The sequence below is a fragment of the Pseudophryne corroboree genome, chromosome 2, assembly GCF_028390025.1.
Source record: "Pseudophryne corroboree isolate aPseCor3 chromosome 2, aPseCor3.hap2, whole genome shotgun sequence".
Taxonomy (NCBI): domain Eukaryota; kingdom Metazoa; phylum Chordata; class Amphibia; order Anura; family Myobatrachidae; genus Pseudophryne; species Pseudophryne corroboree.
This window is the reverse complement of record NC_086445.1, coordinates 215220613-215248554: the sequence shown is the minus strand read 5'-3', so window position 1 is coordinate 215248554 and position 27942 is coordinate 215220613. Positions and strand designations below refer to the sequence as shown.

The 27942-nt window shown below is 45.4% G+C and overlaps 1 protein-coding gene across 4 annotated transcripts in view; it reads right to left on the bottom strand.

Annotated features, from left to right (window-relative positions):
* Nucleotides 1-1818: 1818 nt before the first annotated feature.
* CDK4 (cyclin dependent kinase 4) overlaps nt 1819-27942 on the bottom strand; it is a 127059-nt gene continuing 100935 nt past the window's right edge. For all 4 annotated transcript variants that reach the window (XM_063952307.1, XM_063952308.1, XM_063952306.1 and 1 more), the window contains 4 exons: nt 23705-23814; nt 17975-18025; nt 17173-17308; nt 1819-2717 (listed from right to left, as the gene is read on the bottom strand). In XM_063952307.1, coding sequence (XP_063808377.1) covers nt 2577-2717; nt 17173-17308; nt 17975-18025; nt 23705-23814 — 438 coding nt within the window. In that variant the 3' untranslated portion in view covers nt 1819-2576. The remainder of the gene's footprint in view (nt 2718-17172; nt 17309-17974; nt 18026-23704; nt 23815-27942) is intronic.

Sequence of the window (27942 nt, the reverse complement as noted above, 5' to 3'; positions counted from 1 at the left end):
CTCAAGGGAAGAACAGACCACTGACGAAACCCCTTCTCCTCTAATGATTTCAAGGTTTAGTTTCCCTTCAACATTCCTTTAATGGATGTTACAGCACAAAAAATGATATTAGTATTTCAATATAAATACAATGTGAAGCAAACATCTAGTATATGGTTGCGGACTTAAAAATAATTTGTGATATTTCATTTGAGTGTTTAATTTAAAAGAATAACAATACAAACAAAATAAAAAAAACCTCAGACGGGAAAAACCATAGCCAACGTTTCCAGCATAAAACCAGAGTGTTCCTAGTGGATACACACAGTGCGGGGAACCATTCTGCGCCTAGTACGAATGCCTCCTTTTGAATGGGTAAGTCACATTATCATGAATGTTAGTTGGGATAATAAAATGGCTGTACACTGGAGCTACACTGTGTTTTCTATGTCCTATCACTCACCTTTAAATGGTGCCCAAGTGGAGCTCATCCATATGGTTATAAAAGACACTTAATTAAACAGTATAACATTGTCTGTGTTTTAAGATCCACATAAGTTCAAAGTATTTATAAAAAAGCCATATATTTTGTGAAATTAGCAAAAAGTAGCTGTAATAGGACCTAAGAGAAATGCCACTTGTGAGACACAGTACTAACTGTCAGATACACTACAATTCATAGATTTAACTATTGATACTAAAACAAAAAAACATTTGCCTGAAACTTCCTGTTAAAGAAAACACACACACTGCAATCTGTCAGCTAGGTTGTGAACAGCAGCCACTCTGTAATGGCAGTTGTAACCATTGAGATAATTCATGAGGTCCAGTTTGCTACCACTGTTCTAGATATTACTATGAAGGGAGAGTTATTCGCAAACCTATGCAGCGAGTTTCTTAGTTTTCGACAGGCAGTTTCAGACGGAAGTCATGTTTCAACAGTCAAGAGTTTTTCTGGTAAGCAAGAGTATCCAGCATAGTGATCTTAAGTCAGCAAATAAATGTTTGAGCAAATATACTCAGCACTATGCAGAAAGCAGCCGTCTCTCATGACCATGGGCAATAAAAATAAACTAAACTGTTCCCGATTATTTAAATACATGACTAAAGCATTTATGTATTAAGCAGTGAAAAGAGTGAAGAAGTGGACCATTATAGAAGTTGCCCATAGCAACCAGCTTCTATTATTTTATAGAATGTACTTGATGCTCAAAGATGCCTGGTTGATATGGGTAATTTCTCCACTTTTCATTTGCTTGATAAATAAATCCCTAAACATTTTAAAAAGCATGAACACGCATGAATGAGACTGTAAAATCTTACAGCCTAATACAATGATCACAAATGCCCTATGATGCACAGCAATTGATGATTTGCTTGGAAACACAACATGAACCAAACCAAAAGTAGGCACCTTGCGGCTTTCCAGCTGTTGAGGAACTACAAGTTCCAGCCCAGTCTGGTTGGTAATTGCAGTTTTTAAGTATCTGGATAACCACCTTACCTTAATTTTTACCAGAATAATCCAAGATACTATGTGATTGCTATAGGCAAAAATACTATGCCATTTGTACCGAAGAATTCCATAATACTGTATTACTACAAACTATGACCATTGTGCGTCAGTTGTGTATTGCATTTGGTTTCCATCTGAAAGTTTCTATTGCATTAGTGGGAATGTACAAGTCAGGTATCTGTAGAAAATGCCTGGTTAATACAATCTGATACCATATATAAATGTTGGGAATGGACTAAAATAAAATGTGTACACTCTTTAAATCTAATTTTAGAAAGCTGAAAAAAGGAGCCTGGAATAAATACTATGAAGCTATTCTGTAGTAAGAGTGTAAATATAAATTTGTAAAATGAGTAAAAATACAATAAAAAAAAAAAATAAGGAGCATGAGACGTAGTAAAGGAACGCATTCAGTACTCTGGAAAGGAAAATCAAATGCTCAGCTCAATATGGGAGACTTGACATTGGCTGTAAAACAGGGTCCTCCATCTGTGTATGAGGAATGGACCAAAGGTCAAGAAGTAAATGATCATCAGTACAATATATGTCCTCTATTTCATAAAACAGCCTCTGAAACAAGCATGTCCTGTTAGTAGAACAAGTCCAGGTTTTGCACAATTTCAGTGCAGTCCTCCTTACTGCTGAATGTTCAGAATCCATAAATGTGATTGTAAGAACCATGAGAATGTGCGTGAATCCAAAAAGTGATTAAAAAGGTAATATATCAGGATGGCAACTCAGCTTTCATTTGTGCACCCACGTTTCACTGGCAGATCAATTGCACGTTTTGTTAAATCAAAAATATTTCCAGGCAAAAAAAAAACAAAAGAGCTAGCTTATGTCATCATGACATCGTAGTCTGAATTTACTGGTGTAGTGTCTTTACTAGAAAGAATGATATTGCTTGTGATGAAAGGCACATTAAGCAGACGTCCCTTCCATCCATTAAGGCAGTGAAGAATGGCAGTGTCTTTTGTTTAGCTGAAGTCAAGAGGAAGAATTGGTCTTTGTTTCCTCTCCACTAATGGTATATTCCTGATAATCTAGAACAAATAAAATACTCAGCTTCTAGCAAATACATCTATATCACTTTGTCTGCTGTGGCCCGTGCGTGTGGGAAGGGCTCCGAGTTGGAGCAGGCCTCCAGGTCCTCTGATAAGAAGGAGTGGTGCAGAGCCTGTGATGCAGAGATGCGTCTCAGGGGGTTAAATGTTAGCATTTCCTAGAAAGAAAAGAGACCTTGTCAATATTTGCTTTTCCATATGATTTCCAGCAAACAGCTCCCCCCCCCCCCCCCTCCCCAACGAGTTTAACAGTTACTTAGTGAAAATCTTGGCAGAGTAAACTAGTTAAGGTTAGAACAAGTCAGGCTTTTTCCAGAAGAGACCACCACATTATACAGTATGCAACAAAATAAGCTTGCATCTTTTTTTTAGCAGCTCTCTACTGATAAATAAAAAAGTCAGAGTTAAGCCAGCATCCCATACGGCCGCCGAACTCGGACTTCATTACATCACAGCCTGGAATTTGCAATTTGTCTAACTATTTACTAATTGCGGCTTATTTATTCCAGTTTATTTGAAGAATGACAGTATGACGAAATTTGGGCCCCTAAGGTAACTTTTTCCTCCCGAATCCAAACAAATTACTTTATCTGCCTTACGTCTCAAGTTATAGCGAAAATGTAAGCGTTTGGAACAGAATTGAAAACACTAGGGTAAATCAACATTGCATATCCCAATTGTTTTTTTTTTTTTAGGTGCTTAATAAAAAAGTATACATTACTACCACCAAAACAGAAACATCAGCATGGTACTCCATTTTATAGTGGAGAACAAAAAATTATGACGTTGACGTTCGATTACCGTTGTACCGCCTACATAATTTACACAAGAACCATGAAATATTAAAACTTAAAACATAACTGCAGTTGTCAACAATCACATTTTCTCTAACGTCCTAAGTGGATGCTGGGGACTCCGTAAGGACCATGGGGAATAGCGGCTCCGCAGGAGACTGGGCACATCTAAAGAAAGCTTTAGGACTATCTGGTGTGCACTGGCTCCTCCCCCTATGACCCTCCTCCAAGCCTCAGTTAGATCTCTGTGCCCGAACGAGAAGGGTGCACACTAGGGGCTCTCCTGAGCTTCTTAGTGAAAGTTTTAGATTAGGTTTTTTATTTTCAGTGAGACCTGCTGGCAACAGGCTCACTGCATCGAGGGACTAAGGGGAGAAGAAGCGAACTCACCTGCGTGCAGAGTGGATTGGGCTTCTTAGGCTACTGGACATTAGCTCCAGAGGGACGATCACAGGCCCAGCTTGGATGGGTCCCAGAGCCGCGCCGCCGGCCCCCTTACAGACCCAGAAGGCAGAAGAGGTCCGGAAAATCGGCGGCAGAAGACGTCCTGTCTTCAACAAGGTAGCGCACAGCACTGCAGCTGTGCGCCATTGCTCTCAGCACACTTCACACTTCGGTCACTGAGGGTGCAGGGCGCTGGGGGGGGGGCGCCCTGAGACGCAATAAAAACACCTTGGATGGCAAAAAAAATGCATCACATATAGCTCCTGGGCTATATGGATGCATTTAACCCCTGCCAGAATCCATAAAAAAGCAGGAGAAAAGTCCGCGAAAAAGGGGCGGAGCCTATCTCCTCAGCACACTGGCGCCATTTTCCCTCACAGCTCCGTTGGAGGGAAGCTCCCTGTCTCTCCCCTGCAGTCACTACACTACAGAAAGGGTTAAAAAAAGAGAGGGGGGCACTAATTAGTATTAACTATACAGCAGCTATAAGGGGAAAAACACTTATATAAGGTTACCCCTGTATATATATAGCGCTCTGGTGTGTGCTGGCAAACTCTCCCTCTGTCTCCCCAAAGGGCTAGTGGGGTCCTGTCCTCTATCAGAGCATTCCCTGTGTGTGTGCTGTATGTCGGTACTTTTGTGTCGACATGTATGAGGAGAAAAATGATGTGGAGACGGAGCAGATTGCCTGTAATAGTGATGTCACCCCCTAGGGGGTCGACACCTGAGTGGATGAACTGTTGGAAGGAATTACGTGACAGTGTCAGCTCTGTATAAAAGACAGTGGTTGACATGAGACAGCCGGCTACTCAGCTTGTGCCTGTCCAGATGTCTCATAGGCCGTCAGGGGCTCTAAAGCGCCCGTTACCTCAGATGGCAGATATAGACGCCGACACGGATACTGACTCCAGTGTCGACGGTGAAGAGACGAATGTGACTTCCAGTAGGGCCACACGTTACATGATTGAGGCAATGAAAAATGTTTTACACATTTCTGATAATACGAGTACCACCAAAAAAGGGGTATTATGTTCGGTGAGGAAAAACTACCTGTAGTTTTCCTGAATCTGAGAAATTAAATGAGGTGTGTGATGATGCGTGGGTTTCCCCCGATAACGGATAATTTCTAAAATGTTATTGGCATTATATCCTTTCCCGCCAGAGGTTAGGGTGCGTTGGGAAACACCCCCTAGGGGGGATAAAGCGCTCACACGCTTGTAAGGGCTCTACCTTCGCCTGAGATGGCCGCCCTTAAGGATCCTGCTGATAGAAAGCAGGAGGGTATCCTAAAAGGTATTTACACACATACTGGTGTTATACTGCGACCAGCAATCGCCTCAGCCTGGATGTGCAGTGCTGGGTTGGCGTGGTCGGATTCCCTGACTGAAAATATTGATACCCTAGATAGGGACAGTATATTTTTGCCTATAGAGCATTTAAAAGATGCATTTTTATATATGCGTGATGCACAGCGGAATATTTGCCGACTGGCATCAAGTCTAAGCGCGTTGTCCATTTTTACCAGTAGAGGGTTATGGACACGTCAGTGGTCAGGTGATGCGTATTCCAAACGGCATTTGGAAGTATTGCTTTATTAAGGGAGGAGTTATTTGGGGTCGGTCTTTCAGACCTCGTGGCCACAGCAACAGCTGGGAATTCCACGTTTGTACCCCAGGTCGCCTCTCAACATGAGAAGACGCCGTATTATCAGGCGCAGTCTTTTCGTGGACAAGCGGGCAAAAGGTTCCTCATTTCTGCCCCGTGACAGAGGGAGAGGAAAAAGGCTGCAGAAATCAGCCAGTTCCCAGGAACAGAAACCCTCTCCCGCCTCTGCCAAGCCCTCAGTATACGCTGGGGCTTTACAAGCAGAATCAGGCACGGTGGGGGGCCCGTCTCAATGAATTTCAGCGCGCAGTGGGCTCACTCGCAAGTAGACCCCTGGATCCTTCAGGTGATATCTCAGGGGTACAAATTAGAATTCGAGACGTCTCCCCCTCGCCGTTTCCTAAAGTCGGCTTTACCGATGTCTCCTTCTGACAGGGAGACCGTTTTGGAAGCCATTCACAAGCTGTATTCCCAGCAGGTGATAATCAAGATACCCCTCCTGCAACAGGGAACGGGGTATTATTCCACACTGTTGTGGTACCGAAGCCGGACGGCTCGGTGAGACCGATTCTAAATCTAAAATCTTTGAACACTTACGTACAGAGGTTCAAATTCAAGATTGAGTCACTCAGAGCAGTGATTGCGAACCTGGAAGAAGGGGACTACATGATGTCTCGGGACATCAAGGATGCTTACCTTCATGTCAAAATTTACCCTTCTCACCAAGGGTACCTCAGGTTTATGGTACAGAACTGTCACTATCAGTTCAGACGCTGCCGTATGGATGGTACACGGCACCCCGGGTCTTTACCAAGGTAATGGCCGAAATGATGATATTCCTTCGAAGGAAGTGAATTTTAGTTATCCCTTCCTTGGACAATTCCCTGATAAGGGTAAGATCCAGGGAACAGTTGGAGGTCGGTGTAGCACTATCTCAGGTAGTGTTGCGGCAGCACGATTGGATTCTCAATATTCCAAAATCGCACCTGGTTCCGACGACGTGTCTTCTGTTCCTATAGTCAGGAACCTCCTAAAACCGAGCCAAGTCTCAGTGCATCAATGCACAAGGGTTCTGGGTAAAATGGTGGCTTCCTACGAAGCAATCCCATTCGGCAGATTCCACGCAAGAACTTTCCAGTGGGACCTGCTGGACAAATGGTCCGGATCGCATCTTCAGATGCATCAGCGGATAACCCTGTCACCAAGGACAAGGGTGTCCCTCCTGTGGTGGTTGCAGAGTGCTCATCTTCTAGAGGGCCGCAGATTAGGCATTCAGGACTGGGTCCTGGTGACCACGGATGCCAGCCTGCGAGGCTGGGGAGCAGTCACACAGGGAAGGAATATCCAGGGCTTATGGTCAAGCCTGGAGACATCACTTCACATAAATATCCTGAAGCTAAGGGACATTTACAATGCTCTAAGCTTAGCAAGACCTCTGCTTCAAGGTCAGCCGGTGTTGATCCAGTCGGACAACATCACGGCAGTCACCCACGTAAACAGACAGGGTGGCACAAGAAGCAGGAGGGCAATGGCAGAAGCTGCAAGGATTCTTCGCTGGGCGGAAAATCATGTGATAGCACTGTCAGCAGTATTCATTCCGGGAGTGGACAACTGGGAAGCAGACTTCCTCAGCACGACCTCCACCCGGGAGAGTGGGGACTTCACCCAGAAGTCTTCCACATGATTAAAAACTCGACAGGTATTGCGCCAGGTCCAGGGACCCTCAGGCAATAAGCTGTAGACGCTCTGGTAACACCGTGGGTGTACCAGTCAGGGTATGTGTTCCCTCCTCTGCCTCTCATACCCAAGGTACTGAGATTGATAAGATGGAGAGGAGTAAGCACTATATTCGTGGTTCCGGATTGGCCAAGAAGGACTTGGTAACCGGAACTTCAAGAGATGCTCACAGAGGATCCGTGGCCTCTACCTCTAAGAAGGGACCTGCTCCAGCAAGGACCCTGTCTGTTCCAAGACTTACCGCGGCTGCGTTTGACGGCATGGCGGTTGAACGCCGGATCCTGAAGAAAAAAAAGGCATTCCGGATGAAGTCATCCCTATCCTGATCAAAGCCAGGAAGGATGTAACCGCAAAAACATTATCACCGCAATTGGCGTAAATATGTTGCGTGGTGCGAGGCCAGTAAGGCCCGACGGAGGAAATTCAACTGGGTCGATTCCTACATTTCCTGCAAACAGGAGTGTCTATGGGCCTGAAATTGGGGTCCATTAAGGTTCAAATTTCGGCCCTGTCAATATTCTTCCAAAAAGAACTAGCTTCAGTCCCTGAAGTTCAGACGTTGTAAAAGGGGTACTGCATATACAGCCTCCTTTTGTGCCTCCAGTGGCACTTTGGGATCTCAATGTAGTTTTGGGTTCCAAAAGTCACATTGGTTTGAACCACTTAAATCTGTGGAGTTAAAATATCTCACATGGAAAGTGGTCATGCTGTTGGCCCTGGCCTGGGCCAGGCGCGTGTCAGAATTGGCGGCTTTATCCTGAAAAAGCCCTTATCTGATTTTCCATTCGGACAGGGCGGAATTGAGGACTCGTCCTCAGTTTCTCCCCAAGGTTGTTTCAGCGTCTCACCTGAACCAACCTATTGGTGGTGCCTGCGGCTACTAGGGACTTGGAGGCCTCCAAGTTGCTAGACGTTGTCAGTGCCCTGAAAATATATGTTTCCAGGACGGCTGGAGTCAGGAAATCTGACTCGCTGTTTATCCTGTGTGCACCCAACAAGCTGGGTGCTCCTGCTTCTAAGCAGACTATTGCTCGTTGGATTTGTAGTACAATTCAGCTTGCACATTCTGTGGCAGGCCTGCCACAGCCAAAAATCTGTAAATGCCCACTCCACAAGGAAGGTGGGCTCATCTTGGGCGGCTGCCCGAGGGGTCTCGGCTTTACAACTTTGCCGAGCAGCTACTTGGTCAGGAGCAAATACGTTTGTAAAATTCTACAAAATTGATATCCTGGCTGAGGAGGACCTGGAGTTCTCTCATTTGGTGCTGCAGAGTCATCCGCACTCTCCCGCCCGTTTGGGAGCTTTGGTATAATCCCCATGGTCCTTACGGAGTCCCCAGCATCCACTTAGGACGTTAGAGAAAATAAGAATTTACTTACCGATAATTCTATTTCTCATAGTCCGTAGTGGATGCTGGGCGCCCATCCCAAGTGCGGATTGTCTGCAATACTTGTACATAGTTATTGTTACAAAAATCGGGTTATTATTGTTGTGAGCCATCTTTCAGAGGCTCCTCTGTTATCATGCTGTTAACTGGGTTCAGATCACAGGTTATACGGTGTGATTGGTGTGGCTGGTATGAGTCTTACCCGGGATTCAAAATCCTTCCTTATTGTGTACGCTCGTCCGGGCACAGTATCCTAACTGAGGCTTGGAGGAGGGTCATAGGGGGAGGAGCCAGTGCACACCAGATAGTCCTAAAGCTTTCTTTAGATGTGCCCAGTCTCCTGCGGAGCCGCTATTCCCCATGGTCCTTACGGAGTCCCCAGCATCCACTACGGACTATGAGAAATAGAATTATCGGTAAGTAAATTCTTATTATTTTCCAATTGTCTGGAACCTGTTGTAACGGTTTGTAAATTTCCTTCCAGTAGTTTCCTACTTTATCTCTTTTCAAGCTTACTATTTGCTAAAGGAATAAGCTTATTATACACATCTGAAAGGGTTTATATCTGCATATGGACAACCAGGCAACTAGTTGGCTCCTTGGAACAAAATTCAGGTCATTTATGGGTGAAAACAATCAGCCGTTAGCTCCCATATAGCGAAAAAAGTACAAAAACAGTAATTCAGACAAGTGGGATAAATCAAATGGATGTAATCGAATTGTCTGAACACTTATTTGTTGGATTTCCAAGGTTTGGGAGCAAACGGACGATGGTTATTTGCTCCCATAAATTACCAGATTTTTATTCCAACCAGACAGCTATTTGGCTGGTTGGAAAGATTATCTTTAGAGATGCAGCCATTTTAAGAGGCACACAGCTCTGGTTTGCAGTCGATGGTATATTTAACAACACTGTATTGTCAGAGCAATTGTAACTGTATAAGTAGGTAATGCATAAGAGGCAGGGGGTGGTGAGCAAGCATACAATCTCTTTGGAACACATTAATTTTGTATATGACTATGGTTTTGCGAGAAGTAAAACAGATTAGTGTCAGTTTATACTTGCATGTTATGGAGTTTAAATTGTAATAAATAAATATTATATATATCTATATATCTTAAACAACAGACTTCATGAGGCAAGATGGACTCTTAAAGCAAGCAATGCTATTACTAACCAACACTTCTCCCCAAACAATCATGGCCTCTCTACACACACGGATTATATGTTGCATTCAAAGAAACATAAAGTATTTAGAAGTTTATGCACTCTGCGGATGGGAGTAATTCGATTTGCTGGTTGTCGGGATCCCAAAACCCAATGTAATACCGGCGGTTGGAATCCCGACCGCCAGATGAAATCCCCACTCGAGTGGTGGTGTGGAGGTTGGCACTGGGCCTGAAGCGTGGCGAGCGAAGCGAGCCAGCAAGGAAACATGATTCGCTCGCTACCGGTTTTCCGGCTGTCGGGATCGTCGTCGGTCTCTTGACTGCAGGGATCCCGCAGCCAGGATAGAAGACCGATTCCGCTGTGGACAATATGAATACTGGCATTAATAGTGTCTGTATGGTGACAATTTGAGTGACATATCGGTACCAAGAGGGTGGTATTTAATGCACACAGATTGATATAGTACTGAAATATATTTGATATAGGTGATCTGCATTACTGGTGCTAAAATATGGGGATTGCAATGGAACCTGGCATAATTCTTACTCACTCTGCCTCTTCCCCACACTCTACAAGTCGTATCTTTCTCTCTGTGCAACATTCCTCCCTCTCTCACAACACATAATTCAGATACTCGAACACACTAATTAACAACTTAACTGACGATTTTTCCCTTCAAATGAATTAACTACATTGTTTTTTTAAATGTATTTTATTTAATAAAGTTGAAAAAGTATTTTTTAAAATATTTAAACATTATATTATACACATCTGCAGAACGGATCTCCTCATTAAAAACGGGGGACAGGGTGGGACGGTGCAGTTGCATGAAATCTGACCATGCTAGTTAACTGGTTTTAAACGGTCAAAAAGTAGAGGACAAGTGACAATGTACTTTACACTCTGTACATACGGTTTTAAAATGTGAAACCTTATCACTGAAAATTATAACACTGAAAATAATCTCTGAAATAAAGTTACACCATATGCAAATGTTCTTGATATAAATAATAGGATTTTAATACCTACCTGTAAATCCTTTTTTCCTAGTCCGTAGAGGATGCTGGGGACTCCAAAAAGGACCATGGGGTATAGACGGGATCCGCAGGAGACAGGGGCATACTATAAGACTTTGAATGGGTGTGAACTGGCTCCTCTTTCTATGCCCCTCCTCCAGACCTCAGTAATAGGAACTGTGCCCAGGGAGACAGACGTTTCGAGGAAAAGGATTTTTGTTAACCAAAAGGTGAGAAACACACCAGCTCACACCACAACACACCGTACAACATGGCTTTTAAGCAATACCAGTCAACAGCATGAACTAAAAACAGCAACAAGCTGAACATAACCGATACACAACCTCCGTGTAACAGAAACAATAACAATCAATACTACTGCAAAAACAGACCGCACTGGGACGGGTGCCCAGCATCCTCTACGGACTAGGAGAAAAGGATTTACAGGTAGGTATTAAAATCCTATTTTCTCTTATGTCCTAGAGGATGCTGGGGACTCCAAAAGGACCATGGGGTCTATACCAAAGCTCCAGACCGGGTGGGAGAGTGCGGATGACTCTGCAGCACCGATTGAGCAAACATGAGGTCCTCATCAGCCAGGGTATCAAACTTGTAGAACTTAGCAAAAGTGTTTGAACCCGACCACGTAGCTGCTCGGCAAAGTTGAAGCGCCGAGACTCCTCGGGCAGCCGCCCAAGATGAGCACACTTTCTTGGTAGAATGGGCTTTCACTGACTTCGGCAACGATAATCCAGCCGAAGAAGAGCATGCCGAATCGTATTACAGATCCAGCGGGCAATAGTCTGCTTGGAAGCAAGAGCCCCAATTTTGTTGGGCGCATATAGGACAAACAGAGCCTCTGATTTCCTAATTTGAGCCGTTCTGGCGACATAAATTTCAAAGCTCTGACTACATCGAGAGATTTTGAAACAGCCAAGGCATCCGTAGCCACAGGCACCACAATAGGTTGGTTTATGTGAAACGAAGAAACCACCTTCGGCAGAAATTGTTGACGAGTTCTCAATTCCGCTCTATCCACATGGAAAATCAAATAGGGGCTCTTGTGAGACAAAGCCGCCAATTCCGACACCCGTCTTGCGGACGCCAAGGCCAAAAGCATGACCACTGTCCAAGTGAGAAATTTCAAGTCAACCTTTCGCAAAGGTTCAAACCAGTGAGACATAAGAAATTGCAACACCACGTCAAGATCCCACGGTGCCACAAACGGAGGATGGATGTGCAGTACTCCTTTCACGAAAGTCTGAACCTCTGGAAGGGTGGGCAATTCTTTTTGAAAGAAAATAGATAAAGCCGAAATCTGCACTTTAACGGAATCTAATTTCAGGCCTGCATCCACACCTGCCTGCAAAAAATGGAGGAAACGACCCAGCTGAAACTCCTCCGTAGGAGCCTTCTTGGCTTCACACCAAGACACATACTTTCTCCAAATACGGTGATAATGCTTCGCCGTGAACTCCTTTCTAGCCTTAAGGAGAGTGGAGATGACTTCCCCGGGAACACCCTTTCGAGCTAGGATTTGGCGTTCAATCTCCACACCGTCAAACGCAACCGCGGTAAGTCCTGGAAGACGCACGGCCCCTGCCGTAACAGATCCTCTCTGAGAGGAAGAGGGCAGGGATCTTCTATGAGCAATTCCTGAAGATCCGGATACCAGGCCCCCTCCGTGGCCAATCTGGAACAATGAGTACTGCCTGAACCCTTGTTCTTCTTATGATCCTTATCATTTTTGGAATGAGTGGAAGTGGAGGGAACACATATACCGACTGAAACACCCACTGAGTTACCAGGGCGTCCACTGCACTGGCTTGAGGGTCCCTCGACCTGGAACAATATCTCTGAAGCTTCATGTTGAGGCGAGACGCCATCATGTCTATTTGAGGAATTCCCCAACGACTTGTCATTTCTGCAAAAACCTCTTGATGAAGACCCCACTCTCCTGGATGGAGATCATGTCTGCTGAGGAAATCTGCTTCCCAGTTGTCCACGCCCGGAAGGAAGACCGGTGACAGAGTGCTTACATGTTTTTCCGCCCAGCGGAGCACTTTTGTGGCCTCCGCCATCGCCGCTCTTTGTTCCGCCATGGCGGTTTATGTACGCCACTGCTGTTACGTTGTCCGACTGAATCAGGACAGGTAGACCTCGAAGAAAGTGTTCCGCTTGCAGAAGGCCGTTGTAGATGACTCTTAATTCCAGAACGTTTATGTGCAGACAAGCTTCCTGGCTTGACCATTTTCCCTGGAAATTTTTTTTTTACCTGTGTGACTGCTCCCCAGCCTCGGAGACGTGCATCCGTGGTCACCAGGACCCAATCCTGGATCCCGAACCTGCGTCCCTCTAGGAGGTGAGAACTTTGAAGCCACCACAAGAGAGATATTCTGGTCCTGGAAGATAGACTTATTTTCCGGTGCATGTGCAGGTGAGACCCGGACCACTTGTCCAACAGGTCCCACTGACATACCCGGGCATGAAACCCGCCAAACGGAATGGCTTCGTAAGCTGCAACCATCTTCCCCAACACGCGAGTGCATTGATGAATTGACATTCTTGCCGGTTTCAGAATCTCCTTGACCATGAACTGGATTTCCAGAGATTTTTCCGCTGGGAGAAACACTCTCTGCAGTTTCGTGTCCAGGATCATGCCCAAGAAAGACAGTCGAGTTGTCGGAATCAACTGTGACTTTGGCAAATTTAGAATCCAACAATGCTGTTGCAGAACTGTCAGGGAGAGTGCCACGTTTCTTAGCAACTGCTCCTTTGATCTTGCCTTTATCAGGAGATCGTTCAAGTACGGGATAATTGTGACACCCTGCTTGCGTAGGAGTACCATAATTTCCGCCATTACTTTGGTGAAGACCCTCGGGGCCGTGGAAAGACCAAACGGCAACGTCTGAAATTGGTACTGACAATCTTGAACCGCAAACCTCAGGAAAGCCTGATGTGGAGAATATATTGGGACATGTGAGTAGGCATCTTTTATGTCGACTGACGCCATAAAATCCCCCCCTTCCAGAATGGAGATCACTGCTCGAAGAGATTCCATCTTGAACTTGAAAGTTTTCAAATACAGATTGAGGGATTTTAGGTTCAGGATCGGTCTGACCGAGCCACCCGGCTTTGGTACGACAAATAGGCTCGAATAAAACCCTTCTCCCCGTTGAGACGGGGGTACCGTGACAATGACACGCTGTTGACACAGCACGCACTATTTCCCTTTCTGGGATAGAAACTGGCAAGGCTGATTTGAAAAATCAGTGGGGGGCACTTCTTGAAACTCCAGTTTGTACCCTTGGGACACTATGTCTAACACCCAAGGATCCAGGCCAGAGTGAAACCAGACCTGACTGAAGAGTCAGAGACGCGCCCCCACCGGTACGGACTCCCGTAGAGGAGCCCCAGCGTCATGCGGTGGACTTGGCAGAAGCCGGGGAGGACGTCTGCTCCTGGGAGCCTGGCACAGCAGGCGACCTTTTCCCCCTTCCTCTACCCTTAGAGGCAAAGGACGACGACCCTCTTCCTTTTTTGTATTTATTAGGCCGAAAGGACTGCATCTGATAATGCAGCGTCTTTTTCTGTTGTGCAGGAACATAAGGAAGAAAGGATGACTTACCTGCTGTAGCTGTAGACACCAGGTCAGCGAGGCCGTCACTAAACAAGACACTACCTTTATATGGGAGATCATCCATAGCTTTCCGAGTCGGCATCAGCATTCCATTGATGAATCCACAGCGCTCTCCTGGCCGAGACTGCCATGGCATTGGCCCTTGATCCCAAGAGGCCAATATCCCTCGCCGCATCCTTTAGGTAAGCTGCAGCGTCCCTGATATAACCGAGAGTCAAAAGAATGCTATCCCTATCCAGTGTAGTCAGATGCCAAATTATCTGCCCACTTACCAATAGCACTACTCACCCATGCCGACGCCACGGCAGGTCCGAGCAGCGCACCCATAGTGACGTAAATGGATTTTAAGGTCATTTCCTGCTTACGATCCGCAGGGTCCTTAAGGGCAGCAGTGTCAGGAGACGGAAGCGCCACCTTCTTGGACAGTCGTGATAGAGCCTTGTACACATTGGGAGATGACTCCCACTTTTCCCTGTCGTCAGAGGGGAAAGGATATGCCATTAGAATTCACCTTTTGTCAGGAGATTCCCAAGCTTTTTCACAAAGAGTGTTCAGCTCATGAGAGGGGGGAAACGTCACCTCAGGCTTTATTCCCTTATACAAACAAACCCTTATATCAGGAACAGCAGGTACTTCTGAAATATGCAAAACGTCTTTAATTGCCACAATCATGTACTGAATACGTTAACCAGTTTCGGATTTAAACTGGCCTCACTATAGTCGACACTGGAATCAGAGTCCGTGTCGGTATCAGTATCCGCCATCTGGGTAAATGAACGCTTTTGTGACCCTGAGGGGGTCTGGACCTGAGACAAGGCATCCTCCATGGATTTTCTCCACGTTTGTGTCTGAGAATCAGATTTATCTAGTCTTTTAGTCAATAACGCCACATTTGCATTCAATGTACTCAACATATCCACCCAATCAGCAGTCGGCGGTGCCGACAGAGTCACTCCCAGCACCTTATCCGCCCCCACAGCAACCTCCTCCGGGAAAGAGCACTCAGCCTCAGACATGTCGACACACACGTACCGACACGCACCAACACACTGGCAACAGGGGACAGACCCACGGAAAGCCTGTTAGAGACACACAGAGGGAGTTTACCAGCTCACACCCCAGCGCCTATCCTGGTACTGAGAGCAAATACACACTGCCTCAGACCTGTTTGCGCTGTTATCCTCAATGGGTAATCGGACCAAATTACTGTGCCCCCCCCGCCGTTTTGCTCCCTGTTACTTGTGCAGGAGAGTGGAGGTCCTGCCAGCGTCTCTGTATCCTGTGTAAGAGAAAATGGCGCTGGTAAGCTGTGAGGGCTAAGCCATGCCCCCTCACCAGCGCGCTGTAGTCCCGCTCAAATTTAAAATATTTATACTGGTGGGGGCTATATCGCCTAGGTACTTCTGACATATATATTTTGGCCAGATTTATTGTCTAACTCCAGTAATCATGCTGCCCAGGGCGCCCCCCCTGCGCCCTGCAAGTGCCGCCATAAGTGTGTGTGGGAGCATGACGCGCAGCGCGGTACCTCATTACTGAAGTCTTCTGCCGTCACTGAAGTCTTCTGTTCTTCTTTATACTCACGCTCTGTGAGGGGGTTGACGGCGCGGCTGCGGGAATAAGCAGCTAGGCGCACCAAATGATCGAACCCTCTGGTGCTAATGGTGTCCAGTAGCCTAAGAAGCAGAGCCTTTAAACTCAGAAGAAGTAGATCTGCTTCTCTCCCCTCACTCCCACGAAGCAGGGAGCCTGTAGCCAGCAGGTCTCCCTGAAAATAAAAAACCTAACAAAGTCTTTTCAGAGAAACTCAGGAGAGCTCCCCTAGTGTGTGTCCAGTCTCTCTGGGCACAGAATCTAACTGAGGTCTGGACGAGGGGCATAGAGGGAGGAGCCAGTTCACACCCATTCAAAGTCTTATAGTGTGCCCATGTCTCCTGCGGATCCCGTCTATATCCCATGGTCCTTTTGGAGTCCCCAGCATCCTCTAGGACGTAAGAGAAATAAATGGAAATGTAGTATTTTGAGCAGATATGGTAAACTTCATAAAGTTATTAATGTAATTACTACACTATCATTATCAAATCAGTGCTAAAGAAGAGGGAAACAGCAAGTACCGTAATAATGGATATCCTAGTCCACCTCTCCTGCTTTTACAGACATCGTACAAGTTTGCAGTACATATGATGCATTGTAATTTTTGGGGATTCCATGTCTGTAAAGGTGCGTACACACTGCGCAATATCGCATACGATGATACGGCTGATTTGTTGCGATACTGTATAGTGTGTATGAACTTACATGATATGATGTGCGCTCCTGCGGGACATATCCAGCATCACACGTCGGACCTGTATGCAGGGCCAATGTGCGATATTGCTCCCCTTCCCCCTCCCTTATCGGCTAGTGTGTATGCACTTGCCGATTTCGGGACCCTGTCACAGGCGATGTCGCATCGTGCACACATTGTACTAGTGTGTGCACATCGTACTAACTGTCCCATTGCCATTTTGAGTTTACAGACAAGTCATTATGAGAGGATTCTACATGTACTTTTCCGCAAAAGATCTGTTAACATTATGAAATAAGTGGAAGTATTCATTACATTTTATCTGCTTACCATAAAAAGTGCATAAAGGTTGGCATTTAAAAAAAAAAAGAAAGGAAAATTCCAGCCATTATAGTCTATAATGAGATCGTATTCTCCCTCAATTAACATATGGATGAGAATGCTGGTATTTTATATTATGTATATGTCCTTATTTTTATGTCATTTTTCTTTCTCTCTACCACACTATGTAATATTGGACATCAATCCCTACCAGCAGAAGCTGGGCACCCGTGGCATCAATTTCAGGGATAAACTTCTCCACTGGCTGCTGACTCCTTGGTGAAAAGGCTGAACGTGGCAATGTTACGTCCTCTGGCCATTCATCCTCAGATGGGAGTCCGATCATACTGGAGAGAAGGGACACAATAAGTAAAGACACTGTCATATGAGAAATGAGCTCTCCTGTTTTAGGCGCCATTTCCTCAGTATTATACATGCACCCATCACAAAATGGGGTTATAGTCCTCTCCCTTCTCACCCGAAACTGCTATGCTAAATGGGCACATTATGGATGCTGCCTATGGGCATGGCCACTCACATACCCTACTTAAACCTTTACATTGCCATAATGTTGTGGAAGGACCTGCCTAGTTCCTACCCCCAAAAATTACCCCTTTTATGGACACTGGTTCTTGTAAGTCTTACCTTAAGGCAACTTTTTCTTTATATTTTCTATTACAATCATGAATAGACCACCTTGAGACATTTGTTTTCCTTAACAGTGAAATGCTAAATACCTGTGAGGTATACGCTACAGATACGATCACCTACCTAAGCTTACGTCATTGACAAGATGGATACACTCTAGTGGAGTGTATGTAATGGATAATTTAGTGCAAAAATCCCTCTTCCTCCAAGTTATTTATCTAACTAAAAGGTGAATCTGTAACCTAATATTTCTGACTTCCTGATAAATAGTTAAACAATAGGAAGGGTGCCCACATTTTTTAGCATGCAAAATCCACTTCTAGCACATAAAATGTTCTGTATTCCAGTTGTTAAATAGAACTTACTCAAAAATCTTGCAGAGTTGGTCAGCTTCGGAATTTCCACAAAAGAGGGGTCTAAAGAAAAGATCAACAACTGAATGTTACCTTTTCATGGATCAAGATAGTTACCGGTTATTGGCATCTCAAAAGACAAAAATAGAAAGATAATCTACAGTATGTCTTTTCACAAGTGTGTCACAAACACCTATTATAATATGTTTGTAAGACACACTTGCACTTCAGGTCTGTCCCATCACATTCTGGAACACTTGTAATGATTTATCTGTTCCTCATAGGACTATATACCATTGCTAATACAGCAGCTTTCAGTAACAACCACATACGCCACTGTTTTCCAAACTCTGTCCGCTCAGAGCACTAACCGTTGATGTTTTCCAGGTCACCTGTGGATTTTTATAATGTGACAGTTGGTGATACACAGTGCAACTGGCGGGTGATATGAAAACCCTTGACAGTTAAGCTGGGTACACATTGGAGCGATTTCTGGCTGATTCGCCGTTTCAGAACAAATCACCTAACTCAGTGTGTACGTGTGATATACATGCTCCCACGGACGCTAGCATCGGTCGTTAGATTTAATGTGCTGCACATCAAACCTGGCGTTATGGCTAGTGACTTGTTTATGCTAATGGAGACCCCCTTCTGTTCTCCCTGTACACCTCTTCCCTGGGTGCGCTCATTAACTCTTTTGGCCTTCAATAACACCTCTATGCTGATGACACACAACTCTACCTCTCCTGATCTGTCCCCCTCTGTCCTCTCTCAGGTTTCCAGTTGCCTCTCTGCCATCTCCTCCTTGATGGCTGAGCGCTCTCTGAAGCTCAACATGGACAAAACTGAACTCATTATCTTTCCCACAGCCAGAGTAACACCCCCTACCAATATCTCTATCACTGTTGACAACACCATCATCTCCCCCGTTCCCCAACTCCGCTGCTTGGGCGTCACTCTTGACTCCTCCCTCTCCTTTGCACCCCACATACAAGCTCTGGCACAATCCTCTCGGTTCCAGCTAAACAACATTGCTCGCATCAGGCCATTTCTCTCCCTTATCATCCACTTACTGGTCTCCTCACTGGCCTTACTTGCTCCCATCTTGCTCCCCCTCCAATCTGTCCTCCACTCCGCAGCTAGGCTTATCTTCCTCTCCCACCGCTCCACATCTGCTACTCCCCTTCAATAAAATCTGCACTGGCTCCCATTCCCCTACAGAATCCTCTTCAAACTCCTCACCCTAACATACAAGGGCATCTCCAACCTCCTCTCCCTTCATACTCCCTCCCGCTCCCTACGGTTGGCCAATGACCGTCGCCTCTCATCTACCCTGGTCACTGCTTCCAATGCTCGAGTTCAAGATTTTGCCCGTGCAGCACCCCTTCAGTGGAACGTGCTCACATGCTCCATTAGACTCTCCCCGACCTTGCAAAGCTTCAAGCGGGCACTGAAAACACACTTATTCATCAAAGCGTACCCTTTCCGATGCATAACCTAGTCCTTATGCTGCTCCTCCATCCCCCTGCCTCATGCCTTGAACATCTCTGCTTTGCTTACATACTGCCATCAGGCTGCCTCCCGCTTGCTTGCACCTCATGTAATCTATCTGCCGCCCCTTCCCACTAGAGATTGTTAGCTCTTCAGAGCAGGGCCATCTTTCCTCTTGTTGTCAAAGCCCTCTTCTCGACACATTTCACTCACAGCTCTCTCCTGCTCAGTGACCAGCTTTAACCGCTTTTTCTCCTGCTGGTAAAGGCTCATCTCCATCTATGGCCACCAGCCCCTAGTAGTACAATGATTACTCCCTCGCTACTTACATCCTAGCTGTATTATGGTTTGAGAATTGTGGTGCTCTTTGTTACCTGTACTCTATTTTTGTTATTTATTTACTGTAATGCTAAGTTTTGTCTCCCCGTACTGTCCTTTGTACAGTGCTGCGGAACACGAGACGCCTTATAAATAAAATGTAATAATATTAATAATAATATAAAAAGTAACATGATCAATACATCCTTCATTGAACTAGTTCCAGTGTGTACACTAAATCTGGGCTCACAGGTGTTCTTTCCGATATCAGAACAAATGTCCATTGCTCCAGCGTGCACCCAGCTTTAGTGCTCCTTGTGGACAGAGTTTGGAAACCACTGACATAAAGCATCGCCATAATAATGTATTAATAATGGACAATACAGATGCGTCCTCATATATCTTTGCTGTAGTCGCTTCAAACAGCCCCACTTGGAATGCCAGATACTGAAACAGCACCTTGGACACAATATGATTGACCAGTATGCACCAGGAGACTCTGCTGATTAATTTGATGTGCAACACTTTTAGATCTGTGTGCGACGGAGTCTCTGAATTTGCATACGAAATGCCAAGATACAGCAGCAGCGTCTCTTGCGTGACGTATTGAGGCTACAAGTTTGAGGACACATCTGTATCTAGGGCACAGACTTACATATATCCCATTTTCATCTCAGCTATAAGTTTAACAGTCTGGAGAAGGATCAACTGTGGGTTGTAGGTGAATGCTCAGCTTGGTAGCCAATTCAAGTATACTAAGTGCAGCAAGTGAAATTCATATAACCGTACAAGACAGAGCACTGAGCAAATGAAACTGGGGTAAAATTAACCACCTTCCATATAGCTAACATCCACTGCACAAAAACGTGGCTGGGTTGTGAGCTCCGAGCCACGCTGTCAGTTACAGCATCCAGTTCAACTGGCTCATATCTCAGGCGCCTGATCACTAGTGGGTATAGTGATGTTTGCATTGGGGTCATTGAGATTGCAATATCGCTGGAACTTTCAGAACAAAAATAAAGTTACTCTTCACCCACAGGGCCCACTAAGCTTACATAATGTATTATTTATGAACACACGAACATTTAGCAAAATTGCATTAAGGTACTGTGGTCTGAAACCTACAAAAAGGAGCCCGCATCCCAAATTTCATGATTCCTGGCCTGATTCATGCTTACTCCTACCATAAGGATCCTGCACATGTAAGTTTTGCATTAGTTTCTATTCACAATAGAACGGTAAAGGAATAAAGATAAAAAACCCTAATACAATACACGGATTCATTTCAGCCCCTATAAAGGAGTCAGACAGTACTAAGTTATACTTAGCAGAACTAGCTGGCTGCACTAATTGCTTAAAAAAAGGAGTTTTATGGTAAGAACTTACCTTTGTTAAAACGCTTTCTGCGAGGTACACTGGGCTCCACAAGGAATGGACAATGGGGTGTAGAGTAGGATCTTGATCCGAGGCACCAACAGGCTCAAAGCTTTGACTGTTCCCAGAATGCATAGCGCCGCCTCCTATATCACCCCGCCTCCCTGCACAGGATCTTAGTTTTTAGTTAACCAGTCCATTGCAGTAGCAGGAAAAGAGACGACAACGGTTAGTAGCCACAACACCGCATTCTCACGACAAGAGAAGTGTCAGCGGCTAATGCCTTACCAACCCAAAGAAGCTAAGTGCGTCAGGGTGGGCGCCTTGTGGAGCCCAGTGTACCTCGCAGAAAGAGTTTTAACAAAGGTAAGTTCTTACCATAAAACTCGTTTTCTGCTGCAGGGTACACTGGGCTCCACAAGGAATGGACAATGGGGTTGTCCTAAAGCAGTTCCTTATGGGAGGGGACGCACTGTAGCGGGCACAAGAACCCGGCGTCCAAAGGAAGCATCCTGGGAAGCGGCAGTATCAAAGGCATAGAACCTTATGAACGTGTTCACAGAGGACCACGTAGCCGCCTTGCACAATTGTTCAAGGGTCGCACCACGTTGGGCCGCCCATGAAGGACCAACAGACCGAGTAGAATGGGCCTTAATGTGATCAGGAGCAGAGAGACCAGCCTTCACATAAGCATGTGCAATCACCATTCTAATCCATCTGGCCAGAGTTTGCTTGTGAGCAGGTCAGCCCTGTTTGTGAAACCCAAACACAACAAAAAGAGAATCCGATTTCCTAATAGGAGCAGTTCTCTTCACATAGATACGGAGAGCCCGTACCACATCCAAAGACCGCTCTTTGGGAGACAAATCAGGAGTAACAAGTGCCGGAACTACAATTTCCTGATTAAGGTGGAACGAAGAAATCACCTTAGGTAGATAGCCGGGACGAGTCCTAACAACCGCCCGGTCACGGTGAAATATCAGATATGGGGAACTATAGGACAAGGCACCCAAATCCGACACTCTCTTAGCTGAAGCAATAGCCAGCAGAAACACCACCTTAAGGGAAAGCCAGGTCAGCTGAACCAAGAAGTTCAAACGGAGACTCTTGTAACGCCTCCAAAACCACCGACAAGTCCCAAGGAGCCACAGGCGGGACATAGGGAGGTTGGATACGCAACACGCCCTGAGTAAAGGTACGCACATCAGGTAAGGTCGCAATTTTTCCCTGAAACCACACAGACAAGGCAGATATTTGAACCTTGAGGGAGACCAGACGCAGGCCTAAGTCCAGGCCCTACTCCAAGCTCTATCCCCCTGCTGGCAAAACCACCGGGTACTGCGGGCTCTAATAAAACGGTTTATAGAGAAAACCTGACCTGTCCCATGCCCTGCTGATCTAGTGGGATCGCCTGCACTGTCACAGTGTCCACCGCCAGCGTGCGCGGCCTGCCTCCCACTGACCGTGCCGGATCGCGATAAAGACCGGGTCCCGCAAGCGGGACCCACTTACCACCTCCCGAAGCGCGGCCACGCGATCACGGAGAGCCCCCGTCGTGTGTGCCTGACAAGAAGAAAACCGGAGCCTCCTGCTGTAGTTACCCGGCAACCAGGGCTCGGGAGTGTACAGCGCCGCTGGGGAGAGCCGGAGCTGCAGCCGTGAATGTCCACTGACATGTAACACTGCTGCTGCCCTTGAAGTCTTCTTTTTTTCCTGAGGAAAAAAGTGCTCTTCTAAGGGCTGCCTGAAGCAGCCCCTCTGTTAAGTGCCTGCTACTGCAGCACCAACTACAAAACTGAGATCCTGTGAAGGGAGACGGGGTGATATAGGAGGCGGCGCTATGTATTCTGGGAACAGTCAAAACTTTGAGCCTGTTGGTGCCTCAGATCAAGATCCTACTCTACACCCCATTGTCCATTCCTTGTGGAGCCCAGTGTACCCCGCAGCAGAAATAGCTTTCGGAAGAAAACTTTTTTGTCATTTTTTTTTTATTTTATTTTCCCTAGCAAAAGTCCATAGAAAAAAAACTTGATCCAATATGCTTTTAAATGAAAATCGCTATGTGTACTGGAGGCAGTCAATTGACCGCCTGTCGGGATCCCAGCGGTCAGGATACAGATGCCGGAATCCCGAAACCAGCTGAAAGTCCTGACCGCAGACTGGTTACCCCTCTTGGGTGGTGGTCCACGCCACCACCCGGAGGGGAATAGAAACCTGTGGGAAGGACCCCACCGGGCCCGAAGTGTGGCAAGTGCAGCGAGCCCGTGAGGGAACACGCTGCGCTTGTCGCTAGGATCCGAGCTGTCGGCCTCCTGGCCGCCGGGATCTTAGTACTCATCCCATCTGTACCTGTAAAAATAAAACTATATAGCTTGCCTACACATACGAAATTGATGAAATTTTTTTTTTTCCAGTAAAACAGATTAAATGTTCTTTAGAAAGATGATGTTGTGCGTTAGTAGTTTGCAGATGACTAATACATTTTAGTAAAATGTCATATACCCAACAGCTGAAAAACCACTGAGCAGTGAAATGCTGGGGAACGGTCAATGTACTCACTTCCGCCTGAACATCTCTGCAAAGATGCATCCTACACTCCACATGTCTACTGGTGTGGCATACGTAGACTGAAGTAACACCTCAGGTGCTCTGTACCACAAAGTCACCACCTGCAAAACACAATTCAAATAAATACATGCAAACAATGATCCAGGATATGACACCGCATTACACCACATTGTTCATTTGTAATCACTCTCATTGATTGATCTTCCTCCAGGTTTAGATCTAGGCTCTCTCAACAACATACCTTTCTTTCCCCCTCTATCATTTATAATTCTATGGTTTGCATTTTTCTCTTATGTGTTAAAAGCCTGCCTGGTTGGTAAAACTGAACATTGTTTTTCATTTTATTGCTTTTCACGTTCTGCTTCATTTAATAAAGAAAAGGTTTTCTTTTTTTAATATGAAAGAAATATCAAGCAGTGCATGTTTGTTAAAGGCAGTAAAACGGATGTAGACAGCGTTATCTATTAAATGTTGGCAGCACGGACGGTGTAACGGTTAGCATTACTGCCTCACAGCACTGAGGTCACGTGTTTGATTACCACCATGGCCCTAACTTTGTGGAGATAGTGCTTGCGTGGGTTTCCTGCGGCTACTCAGGTTACCTCCCAACAATCCCAAAATATACTGGTAGGTTAATTGGCTTCCAACAAGAATGAATCCTAGTGTGAATGTGAGTGTGTGTACATGTACATGGGGTAGGGAATACAGGGGTAAATGTATGATCTGGCGATATGGGGGAGAAATGATAACTGTGCACTATACCGACATGGGGGAGAAGCTTTTGCCCTTCTGCTCCGCTGGAGTTTTCTGTCCTCCCTGATCTAGCCTTAGGACACCTGTGTTACGGTTTGACAGGTGTACCGCACATAACGTGCGCTGATACCGCTTCTCCCCCATGTATTATGGCTGCGGTGCTGGCACAGTGACAGGGGCGCTATGCCTTCTAAAAGCAGGCAGATATGCATGGGCATTGTATGCTGACCGCTCCAACACCAGCAGCTGTCAATTTCGGGTGGCGATGCCCATAGACCACAACAGAGACAGAGCTGACCCTGCCTGTGACGGGTGCTGGCTCCGGACTGCGCTTGGGATTTCGCGTGAGTAGCGAGATCCTGCGCATGCACACAGGAGCCGGCCACGAAGGAGACACAGCACGTCAGCTCAGAGGGACATCACTGGAGGGGGGAGGTTTTGCTCCCCCGCTTTGGCAAACAAGATGTTCTTACATCTTGCCGATGTCCCTTCCTCCTTCAGTAGTGAGGCGAAGTAGGAAGTGTTATATCTATTAAACATTTACCACATAAGATTGTAAACTCCACTGGGGCAGGGACTGATGTGAATGGCTAAATATTTTCTGTAAAGCGCTGTGGAATATGTGTGCGCTATATAAATAAATAACTGGTAATAATAATACAGGTTGAGTATCCCTTATCCAAAATGCTTGGGACCGGAAGTATTTTGGATATCGGATGTTTACATACTTTGGAATAATTGCAAACCATAATGAGATGCGATGGGACCCAAGTCTAATCACAGAATGCATTTATGTTTCATATACACACACAACCTGAAGATAATTTTAGCCAATATTTTTAATAACTTTGGGGCAGATGTACGAACGTGCGCTATGTGCTTTTTGCACATAGCGCACGCTAAGTCCCGCATCACCACTATGTATGATGCGGCTCACAGTGGGATTTTAAGGAAATCACATATTGCATGGTGCCGCTTCGTCTGGGGTTCTATGCCTATATGCTGGCGTCGGCTACCTAATGTATGAAGGATCTTGCTGGACCTTACCGCTCTTTAAGCCTCTTCTGTCTTTTCGGCAGGTCTGGGCTGGCGCTGCTGTTGTCCTGCTGGGGTTTTTTTTGTTTTGTTTCTTTATTGTGTAATAAAGTTTCTGTCTTCAAAATATTCACTTCTGACAGGACATTTCCTCAGTGCAGCCGGCAGCATTCTCCATTAAATTAAGGACTTGCAGCGTGGCACCTCCCTGCATTTGCCGGGTGCATTGAGTGGCCGCTGGCTCAGAATACTGGAGCCAGCTTACATACAGATCCCTGCCTCACCCTTGTACCGGCTGCCTGGGGAGCCCGGCGTCTGTCTCCATCCAGCGCGCATGCGCAGACACAGGTGCGCGGAGGATGCTGGCCAACAGGCACAGACAATGCAGGGAGACAACGAATGCCGAAGAGAGGGGTGTGACTGCATCACCACCCCTGCACATATCAAATTCTTAAAGGGCCGGGAGCAGCATTCAGCATTAGGGAGAAGGGTGAGTTCTAAACACTGCGGTGAAGTGCCAAGTGCACATAAGGAATGCTAGGGTACAGTTTCATACATCTGCCTCTTTGTGCATTAAACAAAGTGTGTGTACATTCACACAATTCATTTATGTTTCATATACACCTTATACACACAGCCTGAAGGCCATGTAATACAATATCTTTAATAACTTTGTGTATCAAACAAAGTTTGTGTACACTGAGCCATCAGAAAACAAAGGTTTCACTATCTCAGTCTCACTCAAGAAATTCCGTATTTCGGAATATTTGGTTATGGGATACTTAACCTGTAGTAATATAATAATAATAATAATAATAAATGTTTGGAATCTGGCTAGGTACGCAGTCAAATGCTCAATATGAGCTGCAGCAAATTTCAGTGTGTGTGTGGTGAATAATTACCAATAAAAATGCATAGGGGCCTATTTTTACCAAACTACTTTAGCAAGTCTGAGGAGATCAAGGTAGGAATTTCCTCTCCTGGGGTAGATGGGCACGTCCAAACATACAGCAGCCAAACAGTACACCAGTCCAGGGTTTTCGTGAAATTTAGCCGGTTAGTTTTATTGTGCAGTACAGAAAATAGAACAAACTAAATAAATCCTAGACCATCTCGGAACTAACTAAACGAAACAAACTCCCTCCCTTGGAGTGGTAGTACCTAATGCCCCTACAACTAACATATGCACAGCACTCATAGCCAGTAATTCACAGTCTCATAACAAGCCTGCTGCCTGTTCCGCCAGATAGTGACACCCTGAATAAAGTCCTGATACACCTTATATCAGCCTCTTACACGTGCAGGTACTAATCAACCTGCTCTCAGGCTTAAGACCTGAAATGGATCTAATGGATGGAACCCACCCTTTCTTTACATCCATACCCCATGAACCCTTATAACTGGCTTTCACTAAAGTCCAAAATCTAAAAGTTTGTTTTGCAAAAAACAGACATTTTCCTGGGGGGTTAAATAATATAGGTCAGAAACCTCGAACAAACATCTCTCCCACTTATAAGTTTACCAGTACTTTTAGGACATAAGCAATAGATGTTGACCATTGTAACCTATATTACATTACTGCATTCTTTTTTCCCCATAGTGGGATCTCTCGCACATGCATGGCTGTACATCAGGCAGGCAGGTCTGAACCTGGCAGTAAAGTGATGACATTACTACATTTAAGCTTTGCCTGTACAGGCTGTTATTATATTGAACAGGGGAACTTTTACAATAATGAAAAATAGGCCCACAGTATTTTAAGGGTAATCCTAGAAGTGTTGAAATAACCAGCTGATGAGAATTTACAAATCAAAAATTGAAACTGCAATAATAAACCATGCTCAGAAGAATCTTTATGGTCATGTAAACAAGTCTTAAAAATCCATGGATAAAATGTAGGAAAATGATTGGTCACTGCAGCCTTTCACATACTGTACATACTCCCATCAGCATTAGCGCCTGTGTCATACTGGAAGAACACCGGTCAGGACATGTCTAAGAGAAACTTCCCTTTTCTAAAAATGTGAGACTTCTCTAAAGACAATGGCACTCCCACTGCTGGGAATTTGAAAACAAATACATCATTTTTCTAGATAAACAATTTTGATGATTTTGCTTATACATTATATTTCTCTCTATATCATACTAAGCAATAATAACCATGTATTTATTACGTGATAGCAGATTTTATTCATCGCTACATTAAAGCGCAAGATTCAGAATATATTTAAACCTGAAAACGTAATTAGAAAAACCATTTTGTCAAGGTGGACGGTGAGAATGATAGGTGCATACTGTAGAATTTTTCGGGCCAATCTTGCAGACAATGGGTCATTGGTGCTATACTTTGTTAGCATGTAACATCGGCTCCCAATAAAGCATGTGCTGCACATGCTATGTCGTTCATGCCGTTCGGTGATACATTGGGTAGCTTACCTGAC